The sequence below is a fragment of the Hypanus sabinus genome, chromosome 5 (genome assembly GCF_030144855.1).
Source record: "Hypanus sabinus isolate sHypSab1 chromosome 5, sHypSab1.hap1, whole genome shotgun sequence".
Lineage (NCBI taxonomy): Eukaryota > Metazoa > Chordata > Chondrichthyes > Myliobatiformes > Dasyatidae > Hypanus > Hypanus sabinus.
Window position 1 is genome coordinate 179,847,972 of NC_082710.1, and position 18,070 is coordinate 179,866,041.

The following is an 18,070-nucleotide window of genomic DNA, read 5'->3' on the forward strand; positions in this document are numbered from 1 at the left end:
GGGACTGGAGAGTTGGGTTATAAGGAGAGGCTGGATATTCTGGGTCTTTTTCCTGGAGCTCAGGAGGCTGCAAAGCAAACCGTGGAGGTGGGTACAGTTACAATGATTTAAAAGACATCGGGACAGGAAAGGCCTCAAAGCTCTCCATTTTTTCTGCACACCGGAACTAACCAGTTCCCCTCCACCACTACTCTCCTCCGCTTAGTGGAATGTCCTCAATCTCAATAATTTTTCCTTTGGCTCCTCCCACTTCATTTTGTCAAAAGGTGAAGTCATGGGCACTCACGTGGGTCCCAGCTGTTCCTATCTGGAACAGTCTATGTTCCAAGCCCACACTGATGACCACCCACACTTTTCCTGCACTATGTTGATGACTACATTGGTGCTGCTTCCTGCCCTCATGCTAAACTCGTCAACTTCATCCACTTTGCCTCCACCCCTGGTCCATTTCCAATACATCGCTTCCCTTTCTTGATCTGGTGACAGCTTATGCACCAGTGTGTATTATCAACCAATGGTCTCTCACAGCTACCTGGACTATACCTCATCCCAGCCTGGTACTTGTAAAATCACCATCCCCTTCTCTCAATTCCTCTGTCACCTCCGATTCTGCTCTCCGGATGAGGCTTTTCATTCTACAACAAAGGACATGTCCTCCTTTTTCAAAGAAAGGGGCTTCCTTTCCTCCACCGTCAACACTACCCTCAACCGCATCGCTTCCATTTCACGCACGTCTGCTCTTACCCCATCCTTCACCACCCTACCAGGGATAGGGTTCCTCTTGTCCTCATCTACCATTCCACCAGCCTCCACATCTGGCAAATAATTCTTCAAAACTTCTACCACTTCAAAATGAGATCCCACCACCAAGCCAATCTTTCCCTCCCGCCCCACGCAACTCCCTTGTCTGTTCATCCCTCCCCACAGATCTCCATCTTGGCACTGATCCTTGCAAGGGTAATGTGCTACACTTGCCTCTACACATTCTCTCGCACTACCATCCAGGGCCCTAAACAGTCCTTCCAGCTGAGGGGACACTTGATCTGTGAGTCTGCTGGGGTCATACACTGTGTGGCCTCCTTTGTATCGGTGAGACCCAACATAGTTTGGGAGACCGCTTCACCGAGCATCTACGATCCGTCCGCCAGAACAAGATCTCCCAGTGTCCACTTCCCATTCCCATTCTCATATGTCCTCCACTTTCGGGATAAGGCCACACTTGGTTTGCAGTGTTACGAATGTGCCACAACTCTGAGGGGCCGAAGGGTACAAAGTAGCCCCCTCCTTTTTGAGAGTCGCAAGATCGCTATTAATTCAGGTCTGGGGACCCAGGAAATGAGAGAGAATCCTCACAGGTTTGGAATGTAGTCCTGCCCTTTAGATGCACCAGGAGAAATGCTAGAAATCCCGTGACAGTGTTTAATAGCGACAGCCTGTGGGGCCCGCGTGCGTCCTTTCCCGTTGCCTGGGATTGGCGGGACTTACCACGGAAGAATGGCTTTAGCTAAAAGGAGAAACCACCACCAATGACATTTCGAAGGATCGACATCATAAAAAGAAAAAAACTGGCAAGTTCTAAAAATCCATCTCTCTTTCTCTCCAACCAAAAGCTGCAGCCTGAATGAACTTGAGTGACTTTTATATTTCCATCGGACAATACATTATCCCCCGAGACAACGATAGAGCTATTTCTTATTGATTATTATTATACCCGCAATTTTGGATCTAGTATTGACGACATATAGTATTTGTATGTTTGCATTGATATTATTTTTGTGTATTTTTACCAATAAATACTGTTAAAGTAGTAGCATCAGACTTCAACGGACCTCTCTATCTTCGCTGGCAAGTGACCCAGTTACGGGGTTCGTAACAGCAGAATGAACACCTTAAATTCCATTTGGGGAGCCTCCAACCTGATGGCAAGAACATCATTCTTAAACTTCCAGTAATGCCCCCAAACCGCCCCTCCCCTTCTCCATTTCCCATCCCTTTTCCCTCTCTCAGCTCATCTTGCCAATCAACTACCCAGCTCGTTACTTCATCCCACCCCCTCCAGGTTTCACCTGCATCTGGTGGTTCTCTCTCCCTCCCACACTCATCTTTTAAATCTACTCCTCAGCCTTTTCTCTCCAGTCCTGCCAAAATGTTGACTTTACTTTTTCCCTGGATGCTGCCTGGACTGCTGGGTTCCTCCGGCATTTTGTATTTGTTGCTTGGACAGGTACGTGGGTAGGAAAGGTTTGAAGGAGTAATGGCAGATACAGGCAAATGGAACTAGACCAATAGAATAAGTTGGTCAGCACGAATGAATTCAGCCTCACCTCCATTTCAAATGTTCATTCACCTCATCCTCATCAGCTGTTGCTCCATCCATTCCTCACATCTATCTACTGTTATCCGCCGCTTTTCTTTCCATTTTTGAGGAAATATCTCGGGTTGAAACATGGACTGTACATCTCCATTAACACATGCCGCTTGACCCGCTGAGATCCTCCAGAATTTTGTGTTTGCTGGTCAGGAAAAACCTCGGGAAGATGCCGGTTGTCCATCCGCTGTGTTTGGGTAAAACCCCGGGAAAGGGTCTTGTCGCCCACCCGACTGCACCTGAGGCCCAGCGGCCTCTCCCCGATCCCGGGGGCCGCGCTGTCCGAGTCTCCCCCGATCCCGGGGCCGCGCTGCCCGAGTCTCCCCCCGATCCCGGGGACGCGCTGCCCGAGTCTCCCCCCCGATCCCGGGGCCGCGCTGTCCGAGTCTCCCCCGATCCCGGGGCCGCGCTGCCCGAGTCTCCCCCGATCCCGGGGCCGCGCTGCCCGAGTCTCCCCCCGATCCCCGGGGCCGCGCTGCCCGAGTCTCCCCCCGGTCCCCGGGGCCGCGCTGTCCGAGTCTCCCCCGATCCCCGGGGCCGCGCTGCCCGAGTCTCCCCCCGATCCCGGGGCCGCGCTGCCCGAGTCTCCCCCCGATCCCCGGGGCCGCGCTGCCCGAGTCTCCCCCCGATCCCGGGGACGCGCTGCCCGAGTCTCCCCCGATCCCGGGGGCCGCGCTGTCCGAGTCTCCCCCCGGTCCCCGGGGCCGCGCTGCCCGAGTCTCCCCCCGATCCCCGGGGGCCGCGCTGCCCGAGTCTCCCCCCGATCCCGGGGGCCGCGCTGTCCGAGTCTCCCCCGATCCCCGGGGCCGCGCTGCCCGAGTCTCCCCCCGATCCCCGGGGCCGCGCTGCCCGAGTCTCCCCCCGATCCCCGGGGCCGCGCTGCCCCAGTCTCCCCCCCGATCCACGGGGCCGCGCTGCCCCAGTCTCCCCCCCGATCCACGGGGCCGCGCTGCCCGAGTCTCCCCCCCGATCCACGGGGCCGCGCTGCCCGAGTCTCCCCCCCCCCGATTCCCGGGGCCGCGCTGTCCGAGTCTCCCCCGATCCACGGGGCCGCGCTGTCCGAGTCTCCCCCGATCCCCGGGGCCGCGCTGCCCCAGTCTCCCCCCCGATCCACGGGGCCGCGCTGCCCGAGTCTCCCCCCGATCCCGGGGCCGCGCTGCCCGAGTCTCCCCCCCCCCCCGATCCCCGGGGCCGCGCTGCCCGAGTCTCCCCCCGATCCCCGGGGCCGCGCTGCCCGAGTCTCCCCCCCGATCCCCGGAGCCGCGCTGTCCGAGTCTCCCCCCGATCCCCGGAGCCGCGCTGTCCGAGTCTCCCCCCCGATCCCGGGGCCGCGCTGCCCGAGTCTCCCCCGATCCCGGGGCCGCGCTGCCCGTCTCCCCCCGGTCCCGGGGCCGCGCTGCCCGAGTCTCCCCCCGCTCCCCGGGGCCGCGCTGCCCGAGTCTTCCCCGGGGCCGCGCTGCCGGAGCCTCCCCCCGATCCCGGGGACTCTCTAATTCTCTGCTTCTCCCCCCAGTCTCTGTCACCCTGGATGTGGAAACGGCGCATCCGCGGCTCGAGGTGTCTGAGGATCGGAAGAGTGTGAGATGGACCGGGACCCGGAGGAATCTCCCTGACACCGGGAAGAGGTTCACAGTCTGGGCTTGTGTGCTGGGATCGGAGGGATTCACATCGGGGAGACATTACTGGGAGGTGGAGGTGACGGGGAATCGGCGCTGGAGTCTGGGAGTCGCCGCAGAGTCTGTGGAGAGGAAGGGAGGGGTCGGACTGAGTCCGGAGACCGGATGCTGGACCATCGGGCGGTTTAATGACGGGATGTGGGTTTACACCTCCCCTGTGTCCCGTCTCCCTGCCGGTCCCATCCCCGGGAGGGTGGGAGTTTATCTCAGTTACGAGTCTGGAACAGTTTCATTTTACAACACGGAGACCAAGTCCCATCTCCACACCTTCACTGGGAATAAATTCACGGAGAAACTTTATCCTTTCTTCTGGACTGGAAATGAAAACCAGTGGCTGAGAATCTGCTCCGGTTCCACTCCGGGTCTGTAAACGGGTCGGGTCCTGGACCGGTGTCAGGAGTCAGTCAGTGTAAATATAAATGTGCAGAGAGTGAAATAAACACGATGTGAGAATCATTGGTCCATTAATTTTACCTCGTTCACTGCATCCGTCGTCCTGAGCTCCCTGGCTCCCCCGGGTGCTAAAGTCCCCCGGGACTGACAGGGTAACTGGGGCAAGTGGTGGTGGTGCTGACTGGGAGAGGGAGGTCAAGGTGAAATTTGGGAAAACGGGACGTGTAGTGGTGGTAACACACAAAGGGTATGGGTCTCCCAGCGTGTCAGGCAACATCTATGGAGGGAAATGGGCAGGTGAGGGGTGGATCAGGTGAGGGGTAATAGATGAGGAAGGGGTGGCGTGTGGAACACAGGAGGGGAAAGTGGAGCCTGGAATAAAGGGAGGATGGGGAGGAGTGTGTGGGTGATGGGCAGATGGAGAGGTTGGGGAGGGGTGTGTGGGTGATGGGCAGATGGAGAGAGTGGGGGAGGAGTGTGTGGGTGATGGGCAGCTGGAGAGGGTGGGGAGGAGTGTGTGGGAGATGGGCAGATGGAGAGGGTGGGGAGGAGTGTGTGGGTGATGGGCAGATGGAGACCGTGGGGAGGAGTGTGTGGGTGATAGTCAGATGGAGAGGGTGGGGAGGAGTGTGTGGGTGATGGGCAGCTGGAGAGGGTCGGGAGGAGTGTGTGGGTGATGGGCAGATGGAGAGGGTCGGGAGGAGTGTGTGGGGGATGGGCAGATGGAGAGAGTGGGGGAGGAGTGTGTGGGTGATGGGCAGATGGAGAGGGTCGGGAGGAGTGTGTAAGGAGGAGGGGAAAGAGCTAAGGTGATGGGGCTGATGGATCAGGAGGAGGGAGACGATTAAACAGGAAAAGTGACAGAGGGAGCGACTACCAGAAGTTTGAGAAATCGATGTTGATGCCGTCAGGTTTCCGGCCACCCTGGTGGGACATGAGGAGCCATTCCTCTAATTTACGAGACAAATAGAACAGGGGTCTCTGCATTGAATCAGATATTCAGTTTAAGACCAGACAATATAGAAGCAGAAGTCGGCATTCAGCACATTGAGTGTTCTGCCATTCAATCATGGGCTGCTCTGATTCTTCCTGTCATCTCCATACCCTGCCTTCTCCCGATACCCTTTCACGCAGCTAAGGGTTTCTGATGTTCTTCAGAGCAGTGCACAGACTGACCAGAGGGAGGATAGAAAGGTCTGGGGAATAAATAGAGGTGTAAAACAGGAGGGTGACAAGGTGATTAAATATCAATTATTTAACTTGTCAGGCAAATGTCTTTGACACTGAAATGGGGGATCTTGGTACGGCAGAAGATTGTGAGGTGTTGGATACACTGGGATTACTCAAACACGGATGCAGGAAAACTTCCTGACTTCCCCCCTGTACAGCCCTGCTCTGATGTGAGGTCCCACTCTTCCGAATGAGACTAATGGAGGTGACAGCACACACACCGGCCCTTCGACATAACATGTCCCTGACAACCAAGCTGGCTTCCTCAGCACATCCCACTTGGCCAGCATCCCTCTAAACGGTTTCAATCCAAATGTCCTAAAAATGTTTCAATTCTATCGGCCTCTACCATTTCCTCCGGCAGCTCATCCCATTTATCGACCACCGACTGTGTGGAAAATTTGCCACTCAGGTCCCCTGATAATCTTTACCCTCTGAGCTTAAGTCTATATCCTCTAGTTTTAGACACCCCTCCCCTGAGGAAAGACTGTGACCATCGACCTCATCACTTCCCTGCAGGATTTCATCAATCACAATAATGTCAGCCCTCAGTCTCCTTTGCTTCAGGAAAACAGTCCAGGTTGATCCAGATTCTCCTGAAGCCCTTGAGCCCCGGTAACATTCCTGTGAATCTTGTCTGCACACATTCCAGCTGAACGTCATCCTTTCTACAGCTCGGTGACCAGAACTGCACCCAGTACTCTGAGTGTGGTCTCCCCAATGTCTTGTACAGCTGTAACACGACAAACCATCTCAAGTACTTAATCCCCGATCGATGAAGCCAGCGTACCAGACCCCTTCTTCACTACACTGTCTACCTGTGTCTCTACTCTCAGGAACTGTGTACTTGTTCCCCTGGGTATTTCTATTCTACAACACTCCCCAGGGCCCTGACATCCACTGTGTACATTCTGTCCAGGTTTTAACTACTAAAAATGTGTCACTTTTCACATTTCTGTGTTGAATTCTTTCTGCCAGCTGATTGAGGTCCTGTTGTAACTTCAGACAATCTTCACTATCCACCACGTCATCAGTTTCAGTGTCATTCAGTTTACTCCTCATGTCACCTTCATTCTTCATGAAAAACACACAAAGATACAATTATGTGATTCATTACTGGCTGAATATAATTTCAGTAAGGTATCTATCAATTCCACTTGCGATAAATACCCACAGTCTCTCAACCCTCCCAATTCTTTCTCTGTGTTTCAGTTTGAAAGCTCAGTCTGAAGGCATGAACTACATTCGGTCACCCAGATGTGAACGAATCTGGGGTGTTCCATGTGTGGTCTCATCGCGACTCCCACATACAAAATGATTTCCCTTCGAATAAACTCAACTGTTTTAAAGTTAACTGGTTGATTATTAAGCAAATGCGAGGAAATCTGCAGATACTGGAAATTCAAGCAACACACACAAAACGCTGGTAGAACACAGTAGGCCAGGCAGCATCTATAGGGACAAGCACTGTCGACGTTTCGGGCCGAGACACTTCGTCAGGACTAACTGAAAGAAAAGATAGTAAGAGTTGCTACACCTGCCCTTACATTTCCTCCCTCACCATCATTCGGGGTCCCAGACAGTCCTTCCAGGTGAGGCGACACTTCACCTGTGAATCGGCTGGTGTGGTATACTGCGTCCGGTACTCCTGGTGTGGTCTTTTATATATTGGTGAGACCCGACGCAGACTGGGAGACCGTTTCACTGAACACCTACGCTCTGTCCGCCAGAGAAAGCTGGATCTCCCAGTGGCCACACATCTTAATTCCATATCCCATTCCCATTCTGATATGTCTATCCATGGCCTCTTCTACTTTCAAGATGAAGCCACACTCAGGTTGGAGGAACAACACCTTTTATCCTGTCTGTATAGCCTCCAACCCGATGGCATGAACATTGACTTCTCTAACTTCTGTTAATGCCCCTCCTCCCCTTCTTACCCCATCCCTGATTGGCTTATTTTTCCCCCTCCCCTTTTTGTTCTCTCTCTGCCCTTCATTTTGCCTGTTCTCCATCTCCCTCTGGTTCTCCCCTCCTTTCTTTCTCCTTAGGCCTCCTGTTCCATGATCCTTTCCCTTCTCCAGCTCTGTATCCCTTTTGCCAATCACCTTTCCAGCTCTTAGCTTCATCCCACCCCCACTGGTCTTCTCCTATCATTTTGCATTTCCCTCTCCCCCTCCTACTTTCAAATCTCTTACTATCTTTCCTTTAAGTTAGTCCTGAAGAAGGGTCTTGGCCTGAAACATCGACAGTTCTTCTCCTTATAGATGCTGCCTGGCCTGCTGTATTCCACCAACATTTTGTGTGTGCAGCTGATTATTGCCTGATTTTTTTTTGAAATGTTAATCTTCATTGGTGTTAATTCAGTAGAAAATTCAGACTGTACAAATAAAACACATTCCTATCCCATTATTTATACCAGCTGGTGTTGCAATATTTTAATTTCTATCCTTGGGTCCAGACCGTGCCCTGCACACAGAACACAATCCATCACAATTGGGAGACCATGATGTCCCAGTTTCCCAAGTGACTGATGGAGAGTGACAGATTGATTCTGTTTAGCTTGTGTTGAGATGTACAGCATGGGAACAGGCCCTTTGGCCCCACTTCTCCAAACTAACCAAGATGCTGTTCTGTCCATTGGTCTGGATTTGGCCTGATCCCTGTAAACCTGAGGTCTATGGCATCTAAACCTTTCCTATCCATGTACTGTCGATGTATCTATTAAATGTTGTCATCGTACCTGCCGCTACCTCCTTCTCTGACAGCTCGTTCGATACACACCCACTGCCTTTGTGTCAGAGTGTTACCCTTCAGTTCCCCGTCAAATATTCTCTTGCACACTGACTAACAATGTCACCTACATTGTCATCCAAACATTAATAGAAATCACAAACAACGATGGACACAGCACTGAACCCACGGCTCAGCACTGGTCACAGGCCTCCAATCAGCAAAACTACCCTCCACTTCCACCCTCGGCGTCCTACCACAAACTAATGTAGTATCGAGGTGGGCAGCTCACCTGGGACCTCGTCCAGACAGCCTGTTCCTGTGAATCTGAATCAGAATTTGGTTTAATACCACTGGCACATGTTGTGAAATCTGTTATTTTGTTATCAGTACCTTACAATACACAGTAATAAAACATGTACATTACTGTAAGAAGTTTCTATATAAAAAAAGAAATAAATTGTGCAAAAAGTGAGGGGGAGAAAGACACTGAGGAAGTGTACATGGGTTCATCGTCCATTCAGAAATCTGATGGTGGAGGGGAAGAAGTTGCTCGTGAAATGTCGACTGCGTACCCTCAGGCTCCGTGCCTTCTCCCTGATGCTAACAATGAGAAGAGGGCATGCCATCGGTGCTAGGGGTCCTTAATGATGGATGCCACCTTTTTGAGGCATTGCCTTTTGAAGGTGTTCTGGATGTTGGGGAGCCGCATGTGAATCTGACTTCAATGTTGGGAAAGTTGTGGGAGAACATCCTGAGAGGCAGGATTTATGAACATTTGGAGAGACACAATCTGATTAGGGATAGTCATGACTTTGTCAAGGGCAGGTCTTGCTTTACGAGCCTGATTGAGTAAGGTTTGTGTAATTAGTGGAACAGGGAATGATTGGAAATTAGACGAGGGGATTGAGGCCCAATTACTGAGGTAATAGCAAGGTGAGGAATTGCCAGACAGGACCATGACACAGTTATCTGCATTCTCCCTACTGATTCTCACTGACATTTGGGATCCTATAGTACAATCCCAACAAAGTGACCATCTCCATATTTCTAACTCCTACCAATAAACTCTCACTGGCCGTTCCCCACAAGGATCTCTCTAAGTGTTGTGGTGATGTTCTCCCTAATCAACATCACAACTCCCCTCCTCTCTCACCCCCACTTCTGTCACACCTTTGCATCTGTAGCACAGTGAGGTGGTTTTGATCTTATTCAATGGGAGAGCAGGTGTGACGGGCTGAACAGCCTCCTCGCTGCTATTTCTGGTTCAGATCAGTGAAAAGACTGAACTGAGGGAGGATTGAAGGGGTCGGGGAATGAATGGAGGTGTAGAACAGGAGGATGTTCCCCAGTAAACAGACATCTGGCAAGTGAGCGGCTTTAAAACTGAGTAGGAAGGGTTCAGGATCAGCCTGTCCCTGTCAGAGTGAAGGGCAAGAGGGAACCCTGGCTGACGAGGGTCACTGAGGCTCTGGTCAGGATGGAGCTGTGTGTCAGGTGAAAGCAGCTGGGATCAGGTGAATATATCGAGGAGTCGAGGGGATGAAGAGGGGGAAATCAGGAGACCAAATGGAGGTGTGAGATAGCTACAGCAGATAAGATAGAGGAGATTCTACAAAAGATTCTGTAAAAAGTCTACAGTACGGTACAGGCCCTTCGGCCCACAAAGCTGTGCTGAACATACCCATAGCCCTCTATTTTTCTGAGCTGCATGCATCCATCCAGGAGTCTCTTAAAATACCCTATCGCTTCCACCTCCACCACCAGCAACCCAGTCCATGCACTCACCGCTCTCTGCGTAAAAAAACTACCCCTGACATCTCATGAAATAAATACTTTTCATCTGTATTTACTGTGGAGAAGGTGACGTAAGCTGGGGAACTCAGGGAGGGAAATAATGTCCTGAAACACGCTGACATTACAAAGGAGTCTGACCAGCTTAAACACATAAAGCTGAATGAACCTGGGGGTCTGACCCAGTGTCCTGTCTGACACGGTGGGAATCCAGGGAGGAAATTGCTGGGCCCCTGGCTGTGATATTTCGAACACTGAACATGGAACAGTACAGCCATTCTGTACAGGCCATTCTGCCCAACCTGTACTGTTCTTCTAATTTTAAGACTGGCCAGTCAGTGTCATCTCTCTGAGGACACCACGTGAAGGGTAAAGTTTCAAAATGGAATCGGGATGTCGAAGGAATGTTTCCTGACACAATGAGTGGTTTGTTCCTGGAATGACGACCGGGATAGGGAGTGGTGGAAACAGACACAATCGGGATGTTGAAGAGGTTCAAAGATTCTTTTTATTATCAAAGTTTACAGCTCTGAAATTCTTCAGTTCAAACAGGCATTTAAACAGGGAGATGAACAGGCAGGGAATGGAGGGTATGGATCATTTACAGGAAAATGTAATTTCATTAATTTGACATTCAGAAACAGAAAGAGATTGACTGTCTTCTATCATGTCTGTGTCAGTTGTTGTTGACTGTTTCCTCGACAGCTGCTGAAACAACCATAGTAGGACTATTTCCTAAGATAAGAATAAAGTAAATTATAAATACAGTGGATTCTGTTTAATTAGGTCATTGGTTAATCATGATGGCCATTTATTTGAAGCCACTCTTCAAGGACAAAAACTAATTGAGAAAATAGCCAGGATTGCCTTTGTTTGTTTGCGAGACTGCAGCTTTATCAGTTCAGGAGACTGTTGCTAAATAGCCTCAGTCACACATACCTGAGTGGCCATTAGACACTATATCGTGCTTGGAGTGAACAGTTTTTAAATGATATCAATTCCATGTGTTTGTTCAAAAGCAGTATTTTTTCTTACTGGTAATTGGCAAGAAAGAGGTAGTAAGACAATTGTGTGGCTCACTGTGGTTTCAAGCATTCAGGCATGGAAGTGCCAGTAACGGCTAGAGTGAAAATGAAATGATTTCAGCAGGTTAGGAACTATGATGAAGGTGTTGGCAATCATCTTGATCTTTACAATGAAAATTAAGACCTTGACAATGCAATTGTTGGTAGCTCTAAGTGTTTGCACTGATCTTGTTCATTACATACCTAGGTGAATTCCTCTGTCGATAACTATTACAAACTTGTACAGTTTTATAGTACTGTAGTAGTACTAGTAATATTAACATTTGTTCTGCATTCTGTTTAAATGTGTAATTTGTTACTCATTTTGTTTTTTTTAACATCTTATTGACTATTTCCATGAATTTGGCTAATTGGGTCAACTGCATAATTGGGCCAAAATGTACTTGTCCCAATGTGTCCCACTGTATATAGGTAAAGATCCTGTTCTAATGGTATTAAGAGCAAGAGGAGATGCGAAGGGATTTAGAGAGAGTGGATTGGGTCAAGTTGTTTTATGGGAAGGATGTAATAGAGAAATGGAGATCATTTAAGGGTGAAATTATGAGGGTACAGAATCTTTATGTTCCTGTTAGGTTGAAAGGAAAGGTTAAAGGTTTGAAAGCACCATGGTTTTCAAGGGATATTAGAAACTTGTTTCAGAAAAAGAGGGATGTCTACAATAGATATAGGCAGCATGGAGTAAAGGAATTGCTCAAGGAGTGTAAAGAATGTAAAAGGAATCTTAAGGAAGAGATTAGAAAAGCTAAAAGAAGATATGAGCTTGGTTTGGCAAATAAGGTGAAAGTAAATCCGAAAGGTACCTACAGTTATATTAAAAGCAAGAGGATAGTGAGGGATAAAATTGGTCCCTTAGAGAATCAAGGTGGTCAGCTTTGTGTGGAGCCGAGGGAGATGGGAGAGATTTTGAATGATTTCTTCTCTTCAGTATTCACTAAGGAAAAGGATATTGAATTGTGTAAGGTGTGGGAAACAAGTAAGGAAGTTATGGAACCTATGACAATTAAAGAGGTGGAAGTACTGGCGCTTTTAAGAAATTTAAGAGTGGATAATTCTCCGGGTCCTGACAGGATATTCCCCAGGACCTCGAGGGAAGTTTGTGTAGAGATAGCAGGAGCTCCGACGGAGATCTTTCAGATGTCATTAGAAACGGGGATTGTGCTGGAGGATTGGCGTATTGCTCATGTGGTTCCATTGTATAAAAAGGATTCTAGAAGTAAACCTAGCAATTATAGACCTGTCAGTTTGAATTCAGTGGTGGGTAAATTAATGGAAAGTATTCTTAGAGATAGTATTTATAATTAGCTGGGTAGACAGGATCTGATTAGGAGTAGCCAGCATGGATTTGTGCGTGGAATGTCATGTTTGACAAACCTTATTGAATTTTTAGAAGAAGTTACGAGGAATGTTGACGAGGGTAAGGCAGTAGATGTAGTCTATATGGACTTCAGCAAGGCCTTTGACAAAGTTCCACATGGAAGGTTAGTTAAGAAGGTTCAGTCGTTAGGTATTAATGCTGGAGTAATAAAATGGATTCAACAGTGGCTAGATGGGAGATGCCGGAGAGTAGTGGTGGATAATTGTTTATCGGGCACGGACTAGGAGGGCCAAGATGGCCTGTTTCCGTGCTGTGATTGTTATATGGTTATATGGTTATATGGGATGGAGGCCACTGACTAGCGGGGTGCCTCAGGGATCTGTTTTGGGCCCAATGTTGTTTGTAATATACATAAATGATCTGGATGATGGGGTGGTAAATTGGATTAGTAAGTATGCTGATGATACTAAGGTAGGAGGTGTTGTGGATAATGAGATGGGTTTTCAAAGCTTGCAGGGAGATTTGTGCCGGTTGGAAGAATGGGCTGAATGTTGGCAGATGGAGTTTAATGCTGAGAGGTGTGAGGTTCTACATTTTGACCAACCTTCATAGTTTTTCAACTGTTAACCACTACACTCTCCAGTTGGCAATTCAGCAATGGTGACCAGGTTACTGCCCAACTGCTCCCGACTTCCAGCTCAACTCCTCTCGCCCGTTCCATATCCAGCAAGAGGCTCTTTCTGCTTCCTCCCCCATCCTGTGAGCTGCTTTGTTCTTGCTCTTTTCACTCGAGGCCCGGAGCAGACAGCAACCTCCGTGCCGACCTTTCCGGGAACTCTCTACAGCTGATCTCCACGGGGAGTAGCCATGTCTGCCTTCCTTTGTCCCTGCACTGCTATCCTTGCGTCCTTCCTCCCTGGGTACTGCGAGCTCCGTCACGATGATTTTCTTGTCTTCGGTGGATCACAATAAGATGTTTGGTTGAAATGCGAACTTCAGTTTCCTCCCCACATCATCCCTCATCTCCTACGATTTGGCTGTTGTTGTAGATAAGATTTTGGCCTCTTTGATATGATTGGTGTGGCCCTCTCCTTGATAAAAATAACTGCCCTGTTTGCCCTCTGACAGCTGGTCCCTTTTTACACCTTTCCTGCCTCAGTGTGTTTGTAAGGGATAGAGGACCTTGTCGTGGTGTCACCTATACTGTCCTTGTGTTAAAGCTGTTTTGCACGTTCTTTCTGTTGTATTTGCCTATCCTTGTGGGCAATAAGGTTTCTGTACAGATTTGGAGCATAGGCAGGGGAGTTCAAATTCTGCTGTTGTAAAACATTGCAATGCGTCTAGCAGTTTGGAGGCAAGCATCCCAAACCCTCCATAGGAGCTAGTTTAATTTTTTTTAGGAAGGAGTACTTTCAACCCACTTTGATATTGATGCAGTTCCATTTGCACATTGATCTTTAATGTCGGAGCAACAAAATGGTAGCAAAATATCAGGTAAAAGGGCAGTAGGAATTTTGCTTTTATTTTAAAATATAGTCATGTATGTTTGGTTTTGATGTTATTCTGTGTACTGTTATTTTGCTCTATAGAACTGAATGATAATGATGAGTGATCTAGGAATAATGGTGCATAGTTCCCTGAAGGTGGAATCTCATGTGGATAGGGTAGTGAAGAAAGCTTTTGGTATGCTGGCCTTTATAAATCAGAGCATTGAGTATAGGAGCTGGGATGTAATGTTAAAATTGTACAAGGCATTGGTAAGGCCGAATTTGGAGTATTGTGTACAGTTCTGGTCACCGAATTATAGGAAAGATATCAACAAAATAGAGAGAGTACAGAGAAGATTTACTAGAATGTTACCTGGGTTCCAGCACTTAAGTTACAGGGAAAGGTTGAACAAGTTAGGTCTTTATTCTTTGGAGCATAGAAGGTTGGGGGGGTGGGGGCGGACTTGATAGAGGTATAAAAATTATGAGAGGGATAGAGTTGACGTGGATAGGCTTTTTCCATTGAGAGTAGGGATATTCAAACAAGAGGACATAAGTTGAGAGAGTTGGGGGCAAAAAGTTTAAGGGTAACATGAGGGGGAACTTCTTTACTCAGAGAGTGGTAGCTGTGTGGAACGAGCTTCCAGTAGAAGTGGTAGAGGCAGGTTTGGTATTGTCATTTAAAGTAAAATTGGATAGGTATATGGACAGGAAAGGAGTGGAGGGTTATGGGCTGAGTGCGGGTAGGTGGGACTAGGTGAGATTAAGAGTTCGGCACGGACCAGAGGGCCAAGATGGCCTGTTTCCGTGCTGTAATTGTTATATGGTTAACCGTGTTCCCGGACCTTGTAATCCCATCACAGTGCTCCCTCCCTGATAAGGAGACGGGGGCGTGTACCAGAGTAATTCCCCACAACTCCTGCTGGACAGTGGGGAGCGGCGAGTGTGCACTTGGCATCTGTTGACACACTCCGTCCCGACTGGGTGAAAGCAGAGAGTGAGAGCGAATAACTGGAGCAATTCCGCCCCCTGCTGGCCGCACAGGGTATAAAGAAAATTACATTTAAGATTCGTTCTGTGTTATTTTCTGATTCAGCTCAGGGTATTCACACATACATTGACAAACAAAGGAGATGTTGCACACGTGTTCAAGGTTGTGTACGCGCGTGTCTTTTCTCCCTGTCTTCTCTCTCCCTTTCACTATCTCTCTCCCACCCTCAGTCTCTCTGGCTCACTCTCATCACTAACTGGTGATGTAGCCTCCAGTTGCACAAAGGAAATACATCCTTTTTATACCATTTAATGTACCATCAAAGCATAACATAATTATCACCCCAATATTTATCCACACCTTGATGGTTCCAGCTGAACCCTCTTATCTCTTATGAACCTTCATCCCAGACACAGAATTTTGGAAGAAGGATACAACCTGTCTGTAAGGAGGAAAACATTCTTCATCGGTATTTCATCTTCATGATGTGCATTCAAAAGAGACAAGACATTGGTCAATGTGAGGGAAAACAGGCCATTACCACATCCCAACCTGACTCCATTTTGCCTTTGAACTTACATTTTATTTTGGCATGGCCGAAGGAGAAAGCACAATGAACTCTATCCTTACACAGGGAAACACACCGTCTTCTCCAGCAGTATCTCAGCTGAGGTGACTAATGAGACTAATGTGGGAGCCACACTGTAGGCTTAGTATAAGTGGGGTTTTTTGGGAGAGAGTTGTGCAGGGATTGGAGAGACCAACAGGGAAATACTCAGGGTGTTGGGATAGGTCCATTCATATGATTGGAAGAGCTGGATCAGTCAGGTCCTTGGGAGTTTGTCAGGGGATAATGAGAGCATGTCTGGAAAGGTGGGAATGTGTTACAGCAAATGGAGGTATTTGGTGATTTTTTTTGGGGAGAGTCAGGTAATTGGAAAAGGGAAACAAAAGGATCATTTGTGCAGTGAGGGATGTCAGGTAGCTGACAGGTGAGACTGGAAGATTAACCAACTGTTACTAACCAGAGACCAGGTGATCGGGGGAGATGCTGGACAGATAATTGAATGGAGGCTAGACGATATTGGCAGCAGGGAGTATGGGGCAATCGGCAAGGTTGGAAGGAGAAATTACACTACTACCTTGGAGTTAAGACGAGCCTCAATCCCGTGTGGTGCAAGTCTGTCAGGATCAGTCAACAACTGTGTCACCATTAGGCAGTCCAGCAGGAGCAGGTCAATGGAGGACCCACACTATGGATGTTACATTCCTTATTTCCATAGGATTCAATGGAACATGATGCATTTCAGACGGATGTCCAAATACCATGGAGCCTGGCTCTTCACAATAGTGTCTCCACATCCCCAGTTTCATGCCATTAAATAATTGAATACGTATATAAACGGGTATTTCACCACGGTTTCACACCACTGTCTGGAGATGACTGAGGGACCCAGCTGGTCAGTCAGCATCCATGGAGGGAAATAAACAGTCAACGGATCGCACTGAGACCCTTCATCAGGACAGGTTTAATTATCATTCAACCCTACATGAATACCCATGAATTATAATGAAGTAGGTTTTCAAAGCTTGCAGAAAGATTTCGGCCAGTTAGAAGAGTGGGCTGAACGATGGCAGATGGAGTTTAATGCTGATAAATGTGAGGTGCTACATTTTGGTAGGAATAATCAAAATAGGACATACATGGTAAATGGTAGGGCATTGAAGAATGCAGTAGAACAGAGTGATCTAGGAATAATGGTGCATAGTTCCCTGAAGGTGGAATCTCATGTGGATAGGGTGGTGAAGAAAGCTTTTGGTATGCTGGCCTTTATAAATCAGAGCTTTGAGTATCGGAGTTGGGATGTAATGTTAAAATTGTACAAGGCATTGGTGAGGCCAAATTTGGAGTATTGTGTACAGTTCTGGTCACTGAATTATAGGAAAGATGTGAACAAGATAGAGAGAGAGTACAGAGGAGATTTACTAGAAAGTTACCTGGGTTTCAGCACCTAAGTTACAGAGAAAGGTTGAACAAGTTAGGTCTTTATTCTTTGGAGCGTAGAACATTGAGGGGGGACTTGATAGAGGTATTTAAAATTATGAGGTGGATAGATAGAGTTGATATGGATAGGCTTTTTCCATTGAGAGTAGGGGAGATTCAAACAAGAAGACATGATTTAAGAGCTAAGGGGCAAACGTTTAGGGGTAACACGAGGGGGAACTTCTTTACTTAGAGAGTGGTAGCTGTGTGGAACGAGCTTCCAGTAGAAGTGGTAGAGGCAGGTTCGGTATTGTCATTTAAAGTAAAATTGGATAGGTATATGGACAGGAAAGGAATGGAGGGTTATGGGCTGAGTGCGGGTCAGTGGGACTAGGTGAGAGTAAAAGTTCGGCACGGACTAGAAGGGCCGAGGTGGCCTGTTTCTGTGCTGTAATTGTTATATGGTTATATGAATACAGCCAAATGAAACAGTTCCTCTGGGGTACTAACAGTCATTCACAGCAAACTTAGCACATATAAGAAAGCATTAAGCATACATTCACACATGCATACACACAGAGCCCATAGTCCCTGAATGACATGTCTTGTAAATGCAAAGTTCAAAGTATGTATATGTCACTACATACACTCTTGAGACTAGTCAATAAATCCAGGAAACATAATAGAATCAATGAAAGACCACACCCAACAGGACGGACAGCAGCCAGTGTACAAAAGACAGCAAACCCTGCAAATACAAAAAGAAATAAAAATAATTATTGATGGTTGAAGGGTAATACCTGTTCCTCAACCTGATGATGTTGTTCCCGATGGCAGTGGATCGGATGCCCTGGGTGGTTGGGGTCCTTGATGATGGATGCTTCTTTCATGTGATAGCGCTCCCGGTATGTGCTCAGTAGTGTGAGGACTTCAGCCACAATGGTCTGGACCATAGCCACTACTTAGTGTCGGATTTGCTATTCTTGGAAGTTAGTGTTTCCATTCCAAACCATG

General features: G+C 48.2%; 1 protein-coding gene across 1 annotated transcript in view; it reads left to right on the top strand.

Moving 5' to 3' along the window:
• The window catches only part of LOC132394848 (uncharacterized), a 56,799-nt gene that overhangs the window by 9,436 nt on the left and 29,293 nt on the right, over positions 1-18,070 (top strand). The window contains 1 exon segment of the mRNA XM_059971255.1: positions 3,882-4,406. Within this exon segment, the coding sequence (XP_059827238.1) occupies positions 3,882-4,406 (525 nt within the window).